This window comes from Mytilus edulis, chromosome 10 (genome assembly GCF_963676685.1).
Source record: "Mytilus edulis chromosome 10, xbMytEdul2.2, whole genome shotgun sequence".
NCBI lineage: Eukaryota > Metazoa > Mollusca > Bivalvia > Mytilida > Mytilidae > Mytilus > Mytilus edulis.
Genome location: NC_092353.1, coordinates 31213496 through 31238273, shown reverse-complemented (window position 1 = coordinate 31238273; position 24778 = coordinate 31213496). Strand labels below are relative to the sequence as shown.

Genomic DNA, 24778 nt, shown 5'->3' with positions numbered 1-24778 from the left:
CTTTTCTACCTCAGGCATAGATTACCTTATCTGTATTTAGCGTATATACTAAATTTAGTCCTGGTATCTATGATGAGTTTATATACTACTGTTGCCTTTATGTATTCACCAATTATTTTAGATTTCGAATCAACATTGTGTCATAGAGTAAATTACTTATTCAGACATATCCACTTGTGTCAATAGGTCGTTTGATTGAGTTAAGCCATTTGATTGATATTATATAGTGTTTCTTTCGATGTTACACTATTGTGTCAAGTAAGGGTGAAGGATTAATTTTTAAAAACGTTTAAACCATATGCATATGTGTGTACCTGTCCTACGTCAGGAACCTGATGTCCAGTAGTTTGGTGATGTGGTTCATAAGTGTTTCTCGTGTGTCTTTTTTAATACAGATTATATCATTGGTTTTCCTGTTCGGATGGTTTTATACTAGTCATTTGTGGTGCCCTTTATAACTTGCTGTTCGGTGTCAGCCAAGGCTCCGTGTTGAAAACCGTGCTTTGAACTATAATGCTTTACTTTTACAAATTGTAACTTGGACGGATAGTGTAATGTAATTCGTAAAGAGATATGACATTACACATGGTTAAAATACCTTCATATATATTTCCCCAGTTTTCGATCAAGGGTTTTATGTTCAAATTCATAGAATCTATTCACAGATTTGTTTAAAAACATATTTAATAAATCTACAACCTACTTTTATTTAATTTCAAGAGACTACATATGTTTCTTAAAAAAAACGTTCACTACAAACAAAGTGAAAATCAGACACACAAAAAAAATATTGAAACTGCGAATAAACTCATCATAGATGCCAGGATTAAAAATTTATATTAACGCCAGACGCACGTTTCGTCTACAAAATACTCATCACTGACGCTTGAATCAAAAAATGTTAAAAAAGCCAAAATAAAGTACGAAGGATTGTATCATATTTCTAAACTGGCAAAAACAACAGATTTTTTTAACCTAATATCTTACAAATCAACTTCGACACCTGAAAAAATTAAAAACAAACCGCCGTAGCCCCTATTTCATTAAGCAAGTTCTTGATTTGAACTGTGCATACAAGGTGTGATGTGGGTTGCTCATCAAATTCTTAGAAAAGCTATTTTGTTCAATGAATAATCTATGGCTAGCATACACATTTTGTAAACATTTGGCCCAACATGTACTTCAGATGAACGAGTTTCTTCTCATTATGATAATACAATTATTTTACTTGTATTCACGGGTAGTAAGGTCGTCATATCGAGGAGCGTTTAGTACAGTGATTTTGTCATAGTTTGGTTAAGTTGGTCATGGATAAGCTATGTTACTTAAACTTACTTCTAAAAAAGATTGCCTCAGTTCTTTACAAATGAGCAAATAAAAAGCAATTTCAATGTTTGAATCTATATTGTAAGTCAAACTTTTTAAATTGAAATTGTTGTTTTTAAGAAATTAACGCAGGATAACCAAAATATTCAAATTGGTATGGTTTGGTTAAGCGATTGACATGGTTCAGATAAGAGTCTAGAAATTCGTCATGGTTTTGATTACATTTGTCATGGTTTAGATCCAAATCAATACATATTTGTGGCACATTGATATTGATAATTTTGAAGGCGATTGTGCAAAATTAAAGTAACACAATTAACTAATTGACTAAAAAGGGGAAAAGCCTTCTAACCAATTTGGTTGGCGTAAACGGCAAATTGTACATTTTAAATATTTTTATACCCCGCGTAACGCATTGCGGTGTAAATGGAAATATCGGGTGTCCATCCTTCCGTCCGTTTGTTTGTGCTTTCATCCACCCGGTCTCACGTTTACAATTCTTGCTTGATTTTTTATGAAACTTATATCATAGTTTTTTAGTAATGATTTGGGCTAGTTCGAACATCAGTGCCGATTATCCATTTTTTAAAAGAGTAATGCCCCTTGGAAACATTAGTTATATTAAAATTGCATTGTTAGCACTCTCACATGTACAATTCTTGCCAGAATTTTAAGAAACATCATAGGTTTATATTAGCAATGTCTTCGACGAATTCAAAAATTATCGCCTATCAATAGACAACTTTCGAGTTCGAAGCATTTCCATCAAAAACTTTGGTTTTAGTGAACATCATTAGTGCGTTTAAGGGCATCGTCACTTCCGTTCCAATGTTGAGCGAGTGGTTGAGAGACTAGAATGTTGTATTGCACGAATTATACGGCAAATTAAATTATCATAATTGATAATCGGCACTGCATTCATTTGGGAATTTCAATTACGTATTTACGAAACAAATACTTTTTCTCGTTTATCCTGTACGATGACGATCAATAAGACGCTTGATGAACGTTAAAAGGGCAGGGATACAGGAGATCTCTTCTATCTTGTAAATGACGTCATAAAGGCGCGCATACTTGAATATAAACTCATCATAGATACCAGGACTAAATTTAATAGATACGCCAGACGAGCGTTTCGTCTACAACAGACTTATCAGTGACGCTCGAATCCAAAAAAGTTTAAAAGGCCAAATAAAGTACGAAGTTGAAGAGCATTGAGGACCAAAATTCCTAAAAGTTTTGCCATATACAGCTAAGGTAATCTATGTCTGAGGTAGAAAAGCCTTAGTATTTCAAAAAAATCAATATTTTGTAAACAGTAAATTTATAAATATAACCATATCAATGAAAATTCATGTCAGCACAAAAAGTGCCGACTACTGGGCTTGTGATACCCTCAGGGAAATAAATATCCACCAGCAGTGACATCAACCCAGTGGTTGTAAATGAACTCATCATATATACCAGGACTAAATTTAATTGATACGCCAGACGCGCATTTCGCCTACAAAAGACTCATCAGTGACGTTCGAATCCAAAAAAGTTAAAAAGGCCAATTAAAGTACGAAGTTGAAGAGCATTGGGACCAAAATTCCTAAACGTTTTGCCAAATACAGGTAAGATAATCTATGCCTGAGATAAGAAGCCTTAGTATTTCAAAAATTCAATATTTTGTAAACAGTAAATTTATAGATATAACCATATCAATATAGATTCTACCACTGCATCGAGTGTAACACGATATTTATCCACTCGAGACAGTTAAATTTTCAAATTTAAAACGCGAGGCTTACCCGAGCGTTTTAAATATTTAAAATTTAACTGTCAAGAGGGGATAAATATCGTATTACACGAGATTTAGTGGTAGAATCTGTTTCTCTAATGATTTTCTAACATTATGCAGGCAAACTTATATCTTCTTTTCAAATGATCTGCAAAAAGATGTGTTCTTTCTATGTGACGTCATCAGGCAGGGTCGCATTTTTTCATGCCGTTACAATAGGAATTTCAGAGGAAAGCAAGAAAATTCGACGTCATAATCGAATTTTAACAAATAAGGTACTGAGATCAAAGGAACCACACGTTGGTTACCTTTTTTTTACAATGGGTGCAGAAAGGGAAAAAATTGACGAAGAATTAGAGAAATGACAATTCATGTCAGCACAAAAAGTGCTGACAACTGGGCTTGTGATACCCTCGGGGAAATAAATCTCCACCAGCAGTCGCATCGACACAGTGGTTGTAAATAAACTCATCATAGATACCAGGACTAAATTTAATAGATACGCCAGACGCGCGTTTCGTCTACAAAAGACTCATCAGTGACACTTGAATCCAAAAAAGTTAAAAAGGCCAAATAAAGAACGAAGTTGAAGAGCATTGAGGACCAAAATTCGTAAAAGTTTTGCCAAATAGAAGAGTTTTTTTCCGGTGACGGATGAACTCGAAAGTGGTCTATTAATTTTAAAAGAGTTGTGTCCCTTATAAATATTTAATTATATGGAAAACTTCATTTTAAGCGCTCTCATATGTACAATTTATACCCGAATTTTATGAAAATTAACTCATAGGTTCATATCAGCAATGTTTTGGACTGATTTGAAAATTAGTACCGAAAATTATTTTTTTGATTTCTCACTGTTATGTTTTGCATAAGTCAGACTGTAAGTTTTCTTATTTGAATTCTTTTATCTTTAATTTTGTTAGAGACTTTACTTACTTGCTAAAAGGTATGAGATTTGTTAATTGTTGAAGGCTTTCGATGACATAATAGTAACGGCAACACGACGGGTGCCACATGTGGAGCAGGATCTGCCTGACCTTTCGGAGCACCGGAGATCACCACCCCCTCCCCAGTTTTTGTTAGGGTTCGTGTTGCTTATTCTTGAGTTTTATATGTTGTGTCATATGTACTATTGTTTGTCTGTTTGTCTTTTTCATTTTTAGCCATGACGTTGTCAGTTTGTTTTCGATTTATGAGTTTAACTGTCCCTCTGGTATCTTTCGTCCCTCTTTGGTCTTTGGTTGATAGTTGTCTCATTGGAAATCATACTGTATTTACAAATTGTATATTACTATATGCTTTCTTATGTCATATTCGAATTTTGAATACACCAACTTTTACAGAATTTGCTATGATTCAAATTCATTAAAATAACACTCTAGTGATCCCATTATAAGTGCTTGCTCTATTATTATAATGATAGTATCTCAGCTTTACTGTTGACGACTTATTTTCTTGAGCGCCACGGTGTATTTTTGCGAGTAGAAGATCATCGTTTATATGTAAAACTCAGATCTACTCGTCTGTGAACAAAACAACATCAGAAAATAACGACACTATATTGCCTCAAAATAGGATAGAATGGGTTTAACATGAAAAAAAATATCAGCGAAAATATTGTTTATTTTGATCGTAAACCTTCCATTATCACAACAGGAATCTTATAACTGAACCATGTCGAACATGTACTAAACCATGACACTTATGAACCAAACCATGACAACGAATTTTCTGCAATATTTAATTGTGTGCAAATGTAGTTTTTTCCCGGATTAATTGACGGCAGATTCATACCATATCGAAATATGGGATGTAACAGACAGTAAATAAATAGCTGTACTTTATGCATTAGCAACGAACAACAACTTATAAATTTTGACATACGCAAGCATTATTCTGTGTCAAATTATAACTATTTGACAAAAACTTTAATGTACTATCATATTAGCAATAAACAAAGATGCTGACCAGCTTGAATTTCTATTCAGAGGTTCCTTTAGCGAAAAATCTGAATGTTTATATTTTGTCATTGATTGTCAATAAAAACTCTTAACACAACCATGTCTAACTTATCCAAACTATGACAAAATCACTGTACTAAACGCCCCTCGATATGACGACCGTACTACCCGTGGTATTGCGGCATTTTTATTTTTTAATTTTAATTTTTCTCATTTTCATTGTGGCTGAAAATGATAATAAGAAGAATGAGAGCTACACCAGAGGTCTATATTCAAACCCTAAGACGGACGAGGATATAACAACTTTTGTGCAAAAAAAAGAAATATCTATAAGCACCAGGGTTTCCGCTGTCGGTCGCCATTTTCGCAAATTGCGAAAAAATAATAATTGTGGCGATAAAAATTCGTCATTTGCGAAAGAATTTGGCGAAAGAAATATATATATAACGATTTATTTTCCTCCATCTTGTTTATTTACTTTTTCCGAGTTTCTCGGACTTTACCGGATCAGACAATACTCAGAATTTACCTTGACCTCATTAAGATTTGGACAGAAAATCAATAATCAGCTGATTGCATTTTATAGCTATCAACAACAAAGGACTAATTAATAAAGGTCTTGATTGAATTGTTTGACAAAATGATATGGTTAAATTGCTTCCACTAAATGTCACATACAGAATTTATTTACCACTTTGTGACGCACGTGTTTGAAGCAAACTTTTGACGTCTCCTCTCCTTTTAAAGATAGTTTAGAAACGAAAGCTGTTGTTGTGACGAAAAATGTTCAAAACCAAGAAAAATCTCCGATTTAAAACTTTAATTATCCATTTACTTAATATAGGTAATTGATTAGGGAGACTACTTTAAAGTCGTTTGAGTGACACACGTTACGGTTTCAAGCATAGTTTTACGTCTCAACTTTTTCATTTATGATGGTCAAGAAAAAAAAACTGTCGTTATGAAGAAATATATTCAAAAGGTTGGGAACAACCCCTCGAATGAGAGTAACCCTTCAATGTAATGACTACACATGAAATAAGGGATCAATTTCATGTGATAAAAACTTTTGTATTGTATAAAAAAAACCACTTCTTAGTACAAAAGGGCGAAATCATCTTATTTAAGGGAAGGAGGGGGGAGGGGTGGAAAAAAAGGTAAATTTTAAATGAAAAATATATTTATGTTACTTGGCGAAAAAAAATAATAAAGTGGCGAAAAATATATTGTTTTGGCGAAAGAGGTGGCGAAAAAAATAATTGACCCAGGGGAAACCCTGATAAGCACATAAAACTACACTTGCAACGAGCATTGACAGCTAAATTTGTGCTAAAGAAACTCATTAAAGATACCAGGATTGAAATTTTGTATTTGCGCTGACGCACGCTTCCTCTATAAAAGACTCTTGCTCAAAAGTGATGCTCAAATCAGAAAAGATAAAAAAAAAAGGCCAAATAAAGTACGAAGTTGAAGAGCATTGGGGACAAAATAATCCTAAAAGTTTTGCCAAATACAACTAAGGTAATCTATTCCTGAGGTAGAAAAGCCTAAATATTCAAAATATCAGTTAATTTATAAATATGACCATATCAATTTTAACTCATGTCAAAACAGAAGTGCTGACTGCTGGGCTGGTGATACCCTCGGAGAATAAAACCTTCACCAGCAGTGGCATCGATCCAGTGGTTGTAAATAAACTCATTATAGATACCAGGATTGAGATTTGTATGTATGTCTGACGCGCGTTTGGTCTACAAAAGACTCATCAGTGACGCTCATATCGAAAGTGTTAAAAAGGCCAAACAAAGTACGAAGTTGTGGACGAAAAATTCCTAAACATTTGTCAAATACAACTACTGTAATCTATTCCTGAGGGAGAAAAGCCTTATTATTTCAAAATTCAAAGTTTATTTTAAAGTAGACAACCTAAAACATGAAAAATATGACCGTAAAATATATATTAATGCTGACAGTTTTAAATTCAAATCGAAAGTTTTAAATGAGCAACGAAATTATTTTATTGGAAGGTGACCTTAATTAAAACATAATTTAACTATAAATATTTAAAAAAAAAAAAAAAAAAAAATTTCAATCTGAAATTCAAATAGTGTTAATTGATGTCATATTTTTCAGTCTTTGAACCGTTTTTTTTTTTTTTACCTGTAAGAATCAATTATGCTGCCTACAGCTGTTCAATACGTTTATTTTATTACTTTTATCATTAATAAAGAATATGTTTTTTCTTTAAAAAAGACTGGAGAGCTTAAGGTAACATTATGTTTTCGTACATGTAAATGACAGTCCAATCACTGATATAAACTAGAGGCTCTAAAGAGCCTGTGTCGCTCACCTTGGTATATGTGCAGATTAAACAACAGATACAGATGGATTCATGGCAAAATTGTGTTTTGGTGATAGTGATGTGTTTGTAGATCTTACTTTACTGAATTGCTATTTGCAATTACCTCTATCTAAAACAAACTTGGCCAATTAGTTACAGAGGAAAATATTTTGCAAAAGGGTCAACTGACCATTTTCGTCATGTTTGACTTATTTGTAGATCTTACTTTACTTAACATTATTGCTGTTTACAGTTTATCTCTATCTATAATAATATTCAAGATAATGACCAAAAACTGCAAAATTTCCTCAAAATTTTCAATTCAGGGGCAGCAACCCAACAACCAGTCGTCCGATTCATCTGAAAATTTCAGGGCAGATAGATCTTGACTTGAGCAACAATTTAACCCCATTGTCAATTTTGCTCTTAATGCTTTGGTTTCAGAGTTATAACCAAAAATTTACATTTTACCCCTATGTTTTATTTTTAGCCCTGGCGGCCATATTGGTTGGTAAGCTGGGTCACCGGACACATTTTTAAACTAGATACCCCAATGATGATTGTGGCCAAGTTTGGTTTAATTTGGCCCAGTGGTTTCAGAGGAGAAGAATTTTGTAAAATTTTACGACGACGACGACGGACGACGACAGACGCTGGACGCCAAGTGATGAGAAAAACTCACTTGGCCATGTGGGCCAGTTGAGCTAAAAACGAGTACAACAATATAATAACGTAAAAACAAAATTTCAAAACAAATCTTTACTATATTAGTTCAAAAAGTAAAATCACAAAAATACTGAACTCAGAGGAAAATTCAGAACTAAAAGTGCCAAATCAAATGGCAAAATCAAAAGCTCAAACCCATCAAACTGTCATATTCCTGACTTGTTACAGGCATTTTTTAATGTAGAAAAGGGTGAATGAACCTGTTTTTGTAGTTAACATAACCTCTCACTTTAAATATTAAAGCTGTGACCACGACATATATATATATATATATAATAAATATTCAAGACAGACAACTTATATATAAAAAGTGAAACTATTTTAGTAGATGCAAACGTATGTTCCTCCTCTTCCTTAACAGACATAAAAGTAACTGTACGTGGTAAAGAAAACATAACAGTACAGGAAAGTCCAGTATTGTCGTGGCAGATAAGAAAATCTATATTAACTGTTAGATTTGAAATGTAATTCCAAATTGTTGGGTTACTTCATTTATTATTACTGAAGTTATTTATTTTATTTGTAATACTTGTAGATACGATTTTTTGGTATTTGCGCATACATGTAACGTTGCGCTCTTATGAATTGTTATATTTCCCGTTTTTAAAGTTTTATGACGTTTAGCCTTTTACGTACGTTAGTTACGTTGTCTAGTTTTTATTCATTACAAATTATTTGATATTCGGAGACACATCGTTATTTTTATAGAGAGATCATAATCGGTAAGAGATAATTTATGTACATTTTTAAGAACAATATTTAGTTAAGGAAGAAATATGAAGAATTGTAAAAGTATTTATAAAGTAATATTTATTCAATTAACTTTTAATTTAACAAGTTATTCATTAAGCGTGAAAGAAAGTGTTTCTTATTGTTTGTTTAGTATTATGATTTTAGTGTTTTAAGTTATATTTTTACTTACGATGTATGTTTATGTGTATTTGTATTCTATTGTAGAGAATCGGTTGATATGATATAAAGTATAAGAAGCCAAAATTAAATGTAATTTTGAAGAAATAAAAGATACTTATAGACCGCATACTCGAGTTATCGCCTTATTTATAATTTGATGCCTGAATGATGTGATCCGCTACAATTCTCGATTTACTCCAAAAAGATGGATAGTGAAGAAGCGGAGCGAGCGTATGAAGAATCCCGGAAGAAAAGAACAGTTAATTTGTCTCAGCTTACTAAGTTATACAATGAATTGGAAACAAAGATGATTTCACGTGATAATGTGGAAACTGTGAAAATATTATTCACAAAATTGTGTGACCGCTATGAACACTTTAAAGCTGCACATTTGGAATGTTTGGATTTTTGTACAAATTCGGATATAATTGAGACATTAGAAATGAACTTTGACAGCTCACAGAAAAACTTCATAGAATTCCGTGAAAGATATAATGAGTGGATTCGCGAACCCGAAAAGGCAAAAGAGGAAGAAGACAAGAATAGCCGTATTACGTCTGTGTCTCGGACTTCATCGTCAACACAGTATAGGCTGAAGCTAGCGAGGGCTAACCGTTTAAAGGCCGAGGTTCAAGTAAAGAAAATGGCAGAAAAGCAAGAACTAGAACGCGCTCGTCGAGAAATAGAAATGAAAGAACAGATGTTAGAAAGAAAAAGTCAGCTAGAAGAAGCAAAGTTGGAAGAATCTGTGTGGCAAGAAGAAGAAGAAGATACTGAGGTAACATTTAAGAACCAGCAAAACATAAACGTGCCATTTAACACAGAAAATAAGACACTTAATAATAAGGAACATGTTACAACAAAGAGTACAGAAAATGTCGTTTCAAGGATAGAGTGCACCACTGCCGGAAGTTTACAGTCAAGCAGCAGCATCGACACTGCATTCCAAAGATTAGCATCAACACTACAAGAAGGATTCAATCTACCTAAACCTGAACTTTTGACTTTTGATGGAAAACCCACAGATTACTGCAAATTTATAAAGAACTTTGAAACGAATGTTGAATGTAGAGTTACAGATGATCAGTTAAAGTTAAGTTATTTAATACAGTATTGTAAAGGTGAGGCTAAATCTTCGATTGAAGATTGTGTATTGTTAGAGAAAAAGGGTTATGAACGTGCTAGGTCTATTTTACACTCACGTTATGGCAGGTCACACATGATAGTTAGGTCTTATATAGAAAATCTTGTATATGGTGCCCCGATAAAGGCGTCAGATTTTGAGTCACTTTCAAAATTAGCTCTTGAAATGCAAAAGTGTGAGATAACTTTATCACAATTAGGATATGTTTCTGATATAGATAATACTGATAATCTTAGAAAGATTGTAAAGCGTTTACCTATGCATTTAAGGGTAAAATGGGTTGATATTGCTCATTCCATTACTGAAAATGGTAGAGAACCTAGATTTTCTGATTTAGCAAATTTTATTGATAAAAAGTCTCGTCTAGCTTCGTCAATGTTTGGTCTAGATCTCGTAAGAGAAAACTCAAATACATATAGAAAAGATATAGACAAACGTACTGATATGAATACAAGAGAAAAGGTATCTACATTTGCTTCTAATAATATGTATGACAGCAAGGCTACGACACAAGATCATAAATGTATTTGTTGTAATGGTACATGTAATAATTTAGAATTGTGTGTAAAATTCAAGTCTATGAGTTTAATCGATAGAGTCAATTTTGTAAGAACTGCTAAGCTATGTTTTAATTGTTTAAAGGGTAAACATTTTTCAAGGGACTGTAGAAAAGCTAAAATGTGTACTGTAGAAAATTGTAGCTCTAAACATCACATTTTAATGCATAGTTGGGGTAAAAATAACAACACTGATCACACGGCTACAAAGGTAGGCATCCATTGTTCATCCGCCGGGACAGTTATTAAGAATTGTCTAGGAATTATACCCGTCGAGGTTAAAGGGTCAAATGGAAAAACTTGTCAAACTTATGCCTTGATTGATGATGGAGCGGATAAAACGTTATGTGACGAGCGTTTGATAAAAATGCTAGAAACCGAAAGTAGACCGGTTACATTTAAAATGACAACAGCAACAGCACAGCGAGTCCGACATGAAGGTCAAGAGGTTGACTTACATGTACAATCAGTTGGCAGCAACTGTCCGATAACACTTAGTAAGGTATGGTCAGTTAAAAATCTACCGATATCGACACACTCAGCCGCAAATAATAAAGATATTAAGAGTATTAAACACTTGTCAGATATTTATATACCAGAAATAAGCAGCAATAAAGTTCTGCTTCTAATAGGCACCGATACACCAGAAGCACATATTCCCATAGAAGTGCGTTCAGGAAGTAGTCATGAGCCATATGCCGTACGAACACGCTTAGGATGGATCGTTAGAGGACCAATCAACAACACAAGCACCAGTGATGTAGTTAACATCAATTTTGAGCATGCAGATAATGTACTTTTGCAGCAGCAGTTAGAGCGACTTTGGACCACTGATTTTCTCGATCAGCCTAGCACGGAGAAAGTATGCATGTCTCTGGAGGATAAACGCGCCTTGAAAACAATGGAGTCAACAATAGCCTATGAAGATGGACACTATAAACTCGGATTACCGTGGCGGGATGAAAATGTAAAATTGCCGAATAATTTGCCTTTAGCACATGCTCGATTAAATCAATTACACCGCAAATTGTCACATGATCCGAAGCTGCATGAGATGTACACAGCAACGGTAAGTGATTATATACAAAAAGGATATGCAAAGGAAGTTACTGATGTAAGTAATGAGTCAAGTCACATATGGTACCTTCCACACCACCCTGTCACAAATGAACATAAACCCGGAAAGGTGAGAGTAGTCTTCGACTGTGCAGCCAAATTTAAAGATGTTTCGCTAAATAGCCGATTATTACAAGGTCCAGACTTTATGAACAGCTTGGTAGGAGTTCTAATGAGATTTAGACAAGACCACATTGCATTAGCTGCTGATATAGAGGCTATGTTTCATCAAGTCCGCGTGAAAGACGATGACTGTGATGCTTTACGATTTTTATGGTGGCCTAATGGAAACTTAAAAGTACAGCCAAAATGTTACCAGATGCAGGTTCATCTGTTTGGTGCAACATCATCGCCCAGTTGTGCCGCATACGCATTGAAAAAGACAGCTATTGACAACGGTGAGTTATTTGAAACAGAGATAGCATCAACCGTAGAGAGAAACTTTTATGTAGACGACCTCTTGAAGTCAGTGGACACGGAAGAAAGGGCCGTTCAGCTTGCAACGGATTTACGAGAAATTATGAAACGTGGTGGATTCCGATTAACGAAGTGGTTAAGTAACAGTAAAGTCGTTATAAACGAAATACCGAATTCGGAACGAGCACCTTCAGTTGAAATTTTGAAGTCAAACACAGCTTTGCCGACCGATCGCGCACTAGGCGTAATATGGGACGTAAATGATGATGCCATCAAATATAAAGTCAAACTCGAGGAGAAGCCGCTGACAAGACGCGGAATAACTTCTACGGTAAGTTCGATATTTGATCCACTGGGACTCATAGCGCCAATCATTTTAAAAGGGAAGATTATATTACAAGATCTAAGTAAACAGCCAATTAAGCTTGGATGGGACGATCCTATACCAAAAGAAAAAGAAGAAGAATGGATAAAATGGAAATCGACACTGCCAGAAATTGAAAATATATCAATACCTAGATGCTTCAAGACAAAAGACATGAAAGAAATATATGATGCTCAACTTCATATATTTAGCGATGGTTCTGAAATTGGTTATGGAGCATGCGCTTACTTACGTCTAGTAGACACTAATGGAAAAGTGAACTGTTCGCTTATTCTGGGAAAATCTCGTTTAGCGCCATTAAAACAGACAACGATTCCCAGACTAGAGTTATCAGGTGCCGTTGTTGCTTGCAAACTTTACGAAATAATTAGAGACGAATTAGAGATTAAGATTGACAGCGTAGTATTTTGGACCGACTCTATGATAGTACTTGGATACATTAAGAATGAATCTCGTCGTTTTAAAACATTTGTTGCAAACAGATTAAGCAGTATTCACGAGTTGACATCACCAGGTCAGTGGCGATATGTAGATACAAGATCAAATCCTGCCGACATAGCATCTAGAGGCATTCTTGCAACAGAAAATAAACAGATCAAATTTTGGCTCCATGGACCAGAATTCTTGTTGAAAGACTCGTATGAATGGCCGAAACCAAAAGCTGTATCAACGGTAGACGAGCAAGACATTGAGATCAAAAGGGTCGTTATGATTAACTCAACTACAACTGATTCGATACGCGATATAATTACATACTTTTCAAACTGGCAAGTATTACAACGGACTGTAGCATGGCTAATCCGTTTCAAGAAATATTGTATACGTCGTTTCTTAAAACGAGACGACGAAATAAAGACAGACAGCTTAAATGCTGATGAATTACAGGAAGCAACAAGGTATATATTGATACATGTACAACAAGAATCATTCTTAAATGAAATCAAAATGATTGAAAAGCAAAATCCTGTTAAGAAAGATAGTCGTTTAGCATCTTTAAATCCTGTTATGCATGATGGGTTATTGCGCGTCAAGGGACGTCTCAACTTGTCACTAAGCAAATGTCCGGTCATTATACCAAATTCTCATCACGTGACCACTTTGATAATCAGGTCGTTTCATGAACAAAATGGTCATACAGGAATGGCACAAGTGCTAGCATCATTACGGGAAAAGTATTGGATTTTAAAAGGACCTAGTACTGTCCGAACAGTTTTGAACAGGTGTGTAAGATGTAGACGATATCAAGCACCGCTTTGTTTTCAGAAGATGGCTTCTGTTATAGACGATCAGAAAACTCCTGATAAACCACCATTTACCTTTGTTGGAATAGACTACTTTGGTCCATTAAATGTTAAAGTTGGACGTTCAGTCGTTAAAAGATACGGTTGCCTTTTTACATGTCTGACAACAAGAGCTGTTCACATAGAAGTAGCTCATAGTTTGACTACAGATTCCTTTATTTCTGCTTTCCAACGTTTTACGAGCAGGCGAGGCATACCTGAAAAGGTGTATAGTGATAACGGGACAAATCTTGTCAGTGGAGAATCGGAACTTCGGAAATATATTGATCAATGGAACAAAACAAAAATATCCAGTTACATGTCACACAAGGATATTAATTGGACTTTCAATCCGCCAAACGCTAGTCATCGTGGTGGTGTATGGGAAAGAATGATTCGTACGACACGCAAAATTATCAGAGCTCTTGCAAATGAACAACTGCTTACCGATGAACAGTTACTAACCTTTATGGCTGAAGCCGAAAGAATCGTCAATGATAGACCGATAACAGCAGTCAGTAATGATTCTCGAGATTTGCCAGTTCTCACACCGAATATGTTATTACTAATGAAAAACAACACTTCAATACCGCAAGGGGTGTTTGACGAGAAAGATGTGTATGCTAAAAGGTGGTGGAAGCAGATACAATACTTAGCCAATGTATTCTGGAGACGTTGGTTACGTGAATATTTGCCAACTATACAACAGAGAAATAAATGGCAAAGAGAACAACGAGATGTAAAGATTGACGACATTGTAATCGTTGCAGATGACCATACATCGAGAGGACAGTGGCCATTGGGCCGAGTAATTGAGGTCATTAGGAGCCGCGATAGTCTTATACGTAGTTGTGTGATCAAAACAAAAGAGTCAAAATTTTTAAGACCAGTAACTAAATTATGCATACTTGAATGTTCTCAATAGAATTTACAATAATTAATTGATATTTTTATTAGTTTTTTGTGTGATGACAATTTTAAGAAATGTCATGGTGGGGAGTGTTAGATTTGAAATGTAATTCCAAATTGTTGGGTTACTTCATTTATTATTACTGAAGTTATTTATTTTATTTGTAATACTTGTAGATACGATTTTTGGGTATTTGCGCATACATGTAACGTTGCGCTCTTATGAATTGTTATATTTCCCGTTTTTAAAGTTTTATGACGTTTAGCCTTTTACGTACGTTAGTTACGTTGTCTAGTTTTTATTCATTACAAATTATTTGATATTCGGAGACACATCGTTATTTTTATAGAGAGATCATAATCGGTAAGAGATAATTTATGTACATTTTTAAGAACAATATTTAGTTAAGGAAGAAATATGAAGAATTGTAAAAGTATTTATAAAGTAATATTTATTCAATTAACTTTTAATTTAACAAGTTATTCATTAAGCGTGAAAGAAAGTGTTTCTTATTGTTTGTTTAGTATTATGATTTTAGTGTTTTAAGTTATATTTTTACTTACGATGTATGTTTATGTGTATTTGTATTCTATTGTAGAGAATCGGTTGATATGATATAAAGTATAAGAAGCCAAAATTAAATGTAATTTTGAAGAAATAAAAGATACTTATAGACCGCATACTCGAGTTATCGCCTTATTTATAATTTGATGCCTGAATGATGTGATCCGCTACATTAACTGTAATGATGAGAGGAGATGGATAGGGGGATAAAAACAGTAAATAGTTATCTAAGGTACCAGGGTTATAAACGTGTTATTGGGGTGTATATATAAAAACTAAGTTATTTATATTGAAGGTCGGCGGTCATTTTCAATAGTACGAAACACATCGGAATATGTGCCGAATATCTAAAGCCTATGCCATCAATTTCATCTCCTGGAAAATAAAATAAAAATTGATTATGCTGACACTAATGCCAAATTGCATATTTATTATATAAATATATATATTGAAACCATTTTATGGTTATACATATGTATGTAAAAGGGCGAATAACCCTCTCCCAAAACACTAAAATGTTAAACGCGCTGTTAATTTACTTTTTGTGTACATTTTGTGTCATGATCTTAAACTCAATACCCTTTTGGACAAGGTGGTTTGAAAGACAGAGAAGGAAGAAAAACTACTAAACAAAATTAACTTCACATAAGGTCTCCCGTCCTAGAAATGGAAACTAAAGTAACTTTCTATTTCATCAAGGCTAATTAGTACTTGAAAAATTCAATTATCAAATATAAATATGATATTAAATTAATCTGACTTTTTTGTTAGTGCGAAATCTATTCAAGTAATCATATTGTATTACAAACTTAAGATATCAGCATTGGAAATTTAAACATTTATGGGAAAATTCCTAATCATCGTAAAATAGTAAGTTCGTGTCGTCACACTTGAAAGATAATTAAAACACACATATTCAATAGACAATATAAAACCATAATTTGGTAATACTGCGTATTAAATTTATAATATCATTTATATTGCTATAATACATATTGTTATAAATACATCTCTTAGGTCATTGACAAGTGTTTCATCATACAATTGAACAGTAAATAGTTTATATAAAATATTGTTTATAAAAATATTCATTGAGGTTTACAGCAAAGACCACCAAAATCATCTTTCGAGAGGTAGTATCAGTCATAAGAATTAAATAATACTGAATGGAACAAAACATATATTACAGTGAATTTGTGAAATTATGGATTTTGTAAAATTCCTGGATAATTAGTGTTTTTGTAAAATCACTAACAGTTTTATTTTTTTTACAAAACCCCTGATTACAAGTTTAAACTGTATCTTGTATATTTCTTCAAGACATGCATAAAATAATAAGGTTTTTAAAGTTCTTATTTTTTCCTGGTTCAATATGTTACATTTTAAATTTCCCTAAATTAGTAGAATTATTTTATGTGTGTATACTTGCTCTTGATTTTAAGACGTGTGTACCTGAGCAATTTTTCTAGAGTGTGTCAGTTGTTTAATGAAAATTGCTTATATAATATTACTATTAAGGCTTGTTTAGCCTCAGAATTGTTGAGTTAAATTGTTGTTAATTTTTTATATGAATTTTTAGATAAAAAATAATTTACATTTTTTTTTACAAATTCACTGAATTTAATCAGGGAATCTGTAAAATATCATAATTATTTCAGTAATTTTGTAAAATTCCAAGTCAAAATCAGGGATTTTATAAAATCACTAAACAATTCAGTGATTATACATATTCCCTAAAATTTCAGTGATTTTACCATACCATGATTTTACAAATTCACTGTAACATATATATTAAGCAATCTCTTATTCTATTATCTAACTAACCAAGCATCTGACTTAATAATCCTTTACTTGTCAACAGCCAGTTTCAAGATAAAGGAATACATAGCTCTTTCATTTCAATATTTATCATCATCTTATTGTTATGCTAACTGTGCAACTTCTTTGCAGAAACGGGTGATCATTTACAGATTAGTTTTTTTAGAATCCATGAGAAAAATAGTAGATATTTTCATTTTTTGAAACCATGTTTTTCTGAATTACAAAATAAGAGACGACAGTAATCTAAAAATGTTCAAATGGCGTAATACAAGATATGAAACTCTGAGGAAATCACATGACCTCAAAACGGAGATAAAACCGGTGCTTCTACATGACAAGCGTATCCAGTTCGCATGCAGCACCTGCCACGCGAATCCAGAATCGGTAAAACATAAAGACAGATCGGACGACTAGTTTTGTATATTAAGATCTAGGAAACCGAACCGATATGTCTCTTGAGTTTATGTACTGAGACATCGGTCAACCAGTCATTAATGGTGACCATAACGCTTATGAATTGTCGATTTCATTCTTTATACTAGTAAGTGACAAAAACTCTACTAGAAAAGTTTTTGAGTTAGGAAAACACCCATGTTCTGATAGTGAAATCTATATAAAGAGATATACACGTGGACATACTGACATCATTGCGTTTGTTTTAAATCCTAATTTTAATATAAAAACAAGGAGATGTTGTGATATTGCCAATTAGAAAGCCATCCATTGTAGTCAAACAGTACATGGATGTTAACATATCTTGAACAACCTTTAATAATAAGCAAAACCGATACCGTATTTTAAGCTATAAAAGACCTAGGCATGACAAATGATGTAAAAAATCAAAAGGGAAAACCCATGGCATTATTTTAACATGTTCAATGTACCAGGACTGATTTGACACGGTCAAATAATCTCCTATAATGAGACATATAAAAAGAAGATGTGGTATGATTGTCAATGAGACAACTCTCCACAAGAGACCAAAAATGTATGTACAAAAAATGAAAGAAAAACAAAAATGTTACACATCAACAAACGACAACCACTGAATTACATGCTCCTGGCTTGGGACATGAAAATACTTATTCAGACTATGCCAATGCTAAAACAATTGCATATCAAATACCATTGTCATACCAAGCTGGATATTTTTCCTTAATATCATCCGACAAAGAGTTAAAAATATAGAATTTGAGAAGTATCCACATTTATATATTCTACGTTTTCCGTAAAATAAAACATTTTTGAAGATTTTTTCTGCAGAAGTCATTATACTAAACTGGATTTCTGCAGACCATCTATCAAATTGCTAGCTGTAAATCTATAGTAATAACGGGTTGCGAGAAATATTACTTGAAACCGACGCAAACATCGACAATTTCAAGCGCAAAACATAATCTTAAGTGGGGTATGGTTAATTCTAGAAATCCATTTTACATCAGGAAAAACCAGGTTTCTTTGTAAATTTGGATGTCTTACGTGAGGTCTATCTCGCAAAATTTACAACTGAAAGAATAAATTCACAATAAGATAAAGCAAGATTTATATAAAAGAAAGGTAAAGCATATAAATGCAAGAGTTCTCTACATCTAAAAAAAATTACGGATATATGGAAATATTTCTTCCTTGTAAAACTTCATTAAAACTCTACTTTGTTGACAGATAAAGGATAAACAATTAATGTATATGAATATTTCACTGATATTAAACTGGATACCAGCTTGAAATTATTATCATCAATTTCATACAAATTTCATAACAAGTTGCTACATTACTGTAAAGCAATTAAACAGCTACATTCCAAACAAATAGTGACACAACCAGAATTATATTATGCACTTGAGGAAGTACTGTCCACATACATGCATTACGATTTACACATTTTAATAGTAAATTTGGTAAAGAAAAGGTAGCAAAACTAACTGTGTCAGACTTAATAAAGGATTTTTAATGATAATACCATAGATGATGTATCTCTAAGTTTACTTGAGTTCTGTGCCAAGACGATGTTCTAAATGTGAAAATCTCAAGGTTTCGGTTAAGAAGCATGTAAGTACTTATTTCAACTTTACTTAAGACTTTCAAAAAAAGTCTTTAGTAAAAAGATAACAGACGAACTTTATATTAGAGGTGAAGGTTACTTATGTTGTTCATAATCAGTCAGGATTCTATATCTTCAAAATTATCTCCCCATTACGCCAGGTCATTTTCACAATCGTACAAATGGAAGCCATTGTAGAGATGACGCGCTGCCAATTTTGCTCTTGAAAACCGATAAATTAATCCACATAGCACCATTATGATTCTTATAATTATGTCAGTTGTATTTTAAAATACAAATATACCAACCAGCTAATGCGCATCAGTTAATGATCTTGTCTGCATTGATTCAACTTAAAACTATTGTCTGATCGGTTGTCAGGTGGAACTTTCGAAAATTCTTAAACATTTAAAAAAATTCTAATTAAATATTTCGTGGAAGGGCAAACTAGTGGTTGAAGGCTATAAACCCTTGTTATCACACACAAAAATATCGTTTTTTCGAAGATATGCATTCTCATCATCCAACTTAAAAGACTGTCGTCAAGTACTTTTAGTAAAAAAAAATCCTATTCGAACACACCTACTATGTTTTTGTGATTCATTAGATAGGTATTTCACTTGACCAATATATTTCATCTTTTAGTACTGTTATTTGTTTATGTTATACAGTCAACCTGTAGCTTTGATATATAAAAATGATTGAATCTGAAGCGAGATGACTTATCAAATAGTCTTGTTTTGTACGATTTCAGGATAAAATATTTAACTCAAACACGCCCTATCATAAAAAGGTGCACTCGATTTTCTCTTTTCGATACAATTGTTACCCATTTTTTGGAATTTTTTTGTGATATAATTTGGTAAAATAGAACTAATTAAACATTATTTAAGTATCACCTGAGTTTAATCAATAAATATCGACTCGATAAGTTTTTTATCTGCTTTTACATTATTTTACATGCAGCTACTATACCCGTAAACAGCAAAACAGATGTTTTCATCCTCATTGTTTTTAACACTTTAAATAACCAAGTTTTTAAAGTTATGTGATTGACACCTTGTAACGGTTCTTCCATTCCACTATAAGTCGTTTTGAGAATAAAAATAAGGCACTAAACGATGTTAAAGACCTTCCGAGATAAAGAAGACCCCCTATACCATTTGCTAGGGAAAATCAAGCATAATGAAGGTTGGTCAGAAGGAAACCCATTGCATACAATACAATCCTAAAAAGAGAGTGGTGGGCATACAGGAGTCTTTTAACAAGAACTGTTCGAGATCGACTCATCGCTACTGGTTATTGTGCGATAAGACCATTTCGGAGACGTTGCTTACGAACAGACACACAGTTTTCCGTATCCAATGTAGTGCAGAGCTCGCTAAAGTTGAAAATTAGCATCGTGGAGGAAGATCCATTGTTCCAATGGAATTCGGTTCATCTTCCTTGGACGGATCGTAGCCCGGATTTGAACCATATCGAGCATATATGGGATACTATTGGGCGGAACGTGCGCGAAAACGGACACCCCAGTTCAAACACATCATGAAATAAACAATGCCCTTCATCAGAAATGGTTGCTGCTACCTTAGCAACAAATTAGTCGATTTTTGACAGGAATCAGAAGACGTTTAGATGCGGTTATCCGTTTGAATGGAGGCTGCGCACAAAATTCTAATTCTTTGGCGTATAACGATCAACCATGATGTGAATAGTCATATGAAGATTAATTTTGAAATGTCTGACATTGTAAAGTTCGACTACAGTAAAAGTTGTAAAATACATTTTTTTGTACAAAAAACACTTCATTTTGTTATTAAAATTGTGGTGATATAAATCATTTTTTTTCAAACATTTTTTGTTCGTTTCAATGCCAATGTTATCATAAACTATGTTTCAATAGTATTATACAAATATTTTATTATATTTCATCCAAAAAAAGAGGCTGATTTTTGAAAAATCAAGGTGTTGCAATACTTTTTTCCATGTGTATAGATTGATAAGTTCTCCGTCCGTGGTAATTTTTTCAAACAAATCGGAGGTTATGCATTTTCTACATCCAACTTGATAGATACAACAACAACAACAACAACAACAACAACAACAACAACAACAACAACAACAACAACAACAACAACAACAACAATACTTTATTTTAAGAGGGTTACACAGTTAGCTATATAACTAATCTTCCCTGAGGCCCTCATCATGACTCAAAACAAAATGCAAACATATACATTGCATACATCAGTATAAAAAGTCAAGTATGATAATAATGTTTAATTCAACTTGATAAAATGTGATGAAAAAAAATAAACATGATGACATGATCAGTTTTTAATATTATTGTTATAGCTAGGTTGATTTCAATAAATGATCTGTTATTTTGTATTTGAAAGAATTAACATTTGTAATATTTCTTAACGGTATTGGCAAATTATTCCACAAGAATGGTCCAGAATACATAAAAGATTTTTTGAACAATTCTGTTTTTGGTTTAGGGAGTATGAGGGTTCCTTGAACAGCATTTCTCAAGGGGTATGGATTTCTGTCTGAAACATAATGAAACTTGTTAGTAAGATATGATGGGGCATCATTTTTAATGCACTTAAATGTCATCTATGTACCTATGTCGTCGACCTGATATCAAATTTTTCTGCTTAACTATGTTATAGATAAATTGAAAACTTATGCAAATGGTGTTTATAAAATAAAAATAATTCGTAATTGGAAGAAAATTGTCATTTCATTTGTTTCTTTTAACTTTTAAAATTTTTGTTACTATAGTAAACATTACAGTATGCATTTATAGCCTTCTCTAACAAAGACTATAGTAAACATTACAGTAAGCATTTATAGCCTTCTCTAACAAAGAGCTTCGATTCTTTTGTTCTATTTCAACTGGGTTTTCGCCTGTAATTATTCGTTTATTGATCAGTTTAAAAATATTCTGAAAAATCCCCAAAAAAATCAGTCTTAAGAAAATAGATTTGTGTGAATATCATACTGGCATTTATCAGACATCATTAAACACAAAATTTGGTATGGTAAGAGTCAACGTATATATTTTTCGCCTTTACAGAAACTCACTTATAAATCTTTGTTATAAACAATGCCATGATATTTGTTCCTGTTGGACACATATTCGATACTATTAATTCCGTAATTTGTGTTCGAGTGGAAATAACGGAGTTTTTACCTCCATCTTTCACTTGGAACTTTTATTAACATGGAACTTCTGTTTCATGATATAAGTACATAAAAGTAATGTTCAAACCAATCAAAGAAAAGACAGAAATACTGTTTATCCAGTGGTTCAGCTCGTTACAAAACAAACCAGGAAATAAACAAACGACTCATCAGTGATACTCGTGTCAAATATTGTTTAAAGGGCCAAAAAAAGTACGAAATTGAAGAGCAATGAGGACCAAAAATTCCTTAAAGTTTTGCAAAATACAGCTAAGGTGATCTATATCCTGAGGTAGAAAAGCCTTAGTATATGAAAAATTCAAAGTTTTGTTAACAGTTAATTTATAATTATAAACATATCAATGATAACTCAAGTCAACACAGAAGTGCTGGCTATTGGGCTGGTGATACTCTCGGGAAAATAAATCTCCACCAGCAGTGGCATCGACCCAGTGGTTGTAAATAAACTCAAATCCCAAGTCAGGAGCCTGTTTTTTAATGGTTGTCGTTTGTTTATGTGTTACATATTTATTTTTCGTTCATTATTTTATATAAATAAGGCCGTTAGTTCTCTAGTTTGAATTGTTTTACATTGTCATATCTGGGCCTTTTAAAGCTGACTATACGGTATGGGCTTTGCTCATTGTTGAAGATCGTACTGTGACCTATAGTTGTTTTATGTCTATGTCATTTTGATCTTTTGTGGACAGTTGTCTCATTGGCAATCATATCACATCTTCTTTTTTATAATCATCATAGATACCAGGAATGAAATTTTATATTTACGCCAGACGCAACACAACATCAAACAAATAGAAAACAACTGTCATTTTCCTATCAAACATATCCTGAATCCGATAAAACCAGTGACATTTATGTGAATGCGTAAGCGGTGATATAGGCTATTTTAATAATAATACCATACATGTGTTCTCTTAATGTACCCTTTACAAAGAAGGGTGACTTATTGTTTTCTTTCATTTTTGTGAAAATTCAGTTTGAAGTAAAATTAGAAACATGAATTTAATAGATGTAAAGGCTAAAGGCAAATCGGAAGATATCATCACATCTTTTTTTTTAATCTGGATGCCAAATAAAAGACAACTTGACATTTGAGCTGCTTCAGATTGGATACTACAAAGACAATAGTATTAACATTTACAAACATGTAATTGGGCTCGATCAAATAATAGGTTTATTCCTTATACAAATTATGGTACAGGTACTTTCCTCTTTATTCCCCAAAGTGTAACGTTTTTGTATTTGATAGAAAGAAATAATGCATATTCAGAAATTATAGAATGCATTTAATATTAAGGTGTTTTAAGAATGAACAAATTTTTGCGATATTAATTATTGCAACTTCTGGAAATCTGTATACATAAACCAGAATGAGAGTTCTTTTTATTGCGATTCTTAACCAGTCGTAGTAATCGCACCAACAAATAAATCCGAATTGATACTAATTAGTTTCAGTGAAATCTACTTGTATATATTATCTTCATAAAAAAACTACTAATTGAACCAATAATATGTATATTAAATTGAATCTAAAATAAATTTTCCGATAGCAGCTTCAAACCACGATTCATTTTTTTTTCTTTTAACAGTTCATCGAACGCTACTTAGAACTGATAGACAATTATTCAGTGTAAACTTCACATAGTATTTGTTTTAAATTATAGATGATGATGTTGTGTATCCTTTTAATATGAGTTGTTTTCCGGACACCATCACGAATTGGTTGATCCATACGATGTATCTTTGTCCAAACTAACTATGGACATTTTTAACACGTGTTAGATTGTGGTTTGTCATTACTTCGTTTGATCTTTTTATTACAGAACGTGACTTTTCCCCGAATGTGACTGTTTTGCTGAGTGTAAATTCGTATTGCTTTAAGACGTGGCAGGGTACTTTTCCATCCCAAATTAATTTGTTGAGTTTTGATGTTGTGTTTGTTGTTCTCATCGGATTTTGTCAAATGTCTTAACGTTTATAGTTGTTAATCGTATTTTTTCTGTTGTATTTTTGTGTTGTTTTGGGGATAACTACTCATCCAGTTCATTTGCTAGATTTAATTTTGGATCAACAAATTCTACACAATATATAATAGGTTTGCAGTTTGATCAGAATAAACACCCACAAAGCTAGATAATACAATTAATTAACTTATTACTACTACAATTAAATATTAATTAGTATTATAATTTTCACTGTTATTAATATAAGTTAGATAAGTCATACAAATCTTATCTTGAATTTCATCCAAATTCTTTCTTAATTTTCGGAACACGTTTTAGAA

At 32.9% G+C, this 24778-nt stretch overlaps 1 protein-coding gene and 1 long non-coding RNA gene across 2 annotated transcripts; both read left to right on the top strand.

Moving 5' to 3' along the window:
- The first annotated feature begins 8641 nt into the window (after positions 1-8641).
- Positions 8642-14873, top strand: LOC139492703 (uncharacterized). Its single transcript, XM_071280855.1, has 2 exons — positions 8642-8859; positions 9095-14873. Exon 2 carries the CDS (start codon positions 9255-9257, stop codon positions 14871-14873), a length of 5619 nt encoding a protein of 1872 aa, XP_071136956.1. The 5' UTR covers positions 8642-8859; positions 9095-9254.
- A 30-nt stretch (positions 14874-14903) lies between these two features.
- Positions 14904-15538, top strand: LOC139490919 (uncharacterized). Its single transcript, XR_011656438.1, has 2 exons — positions 14904-15221; positions 15457-15538. It is a non-coding gene; the product is annotated as an uncharacterized lncRNA (long non-coding RNA).
- Positions 15539-24778: the final 9240 nt, after the last annotated feature.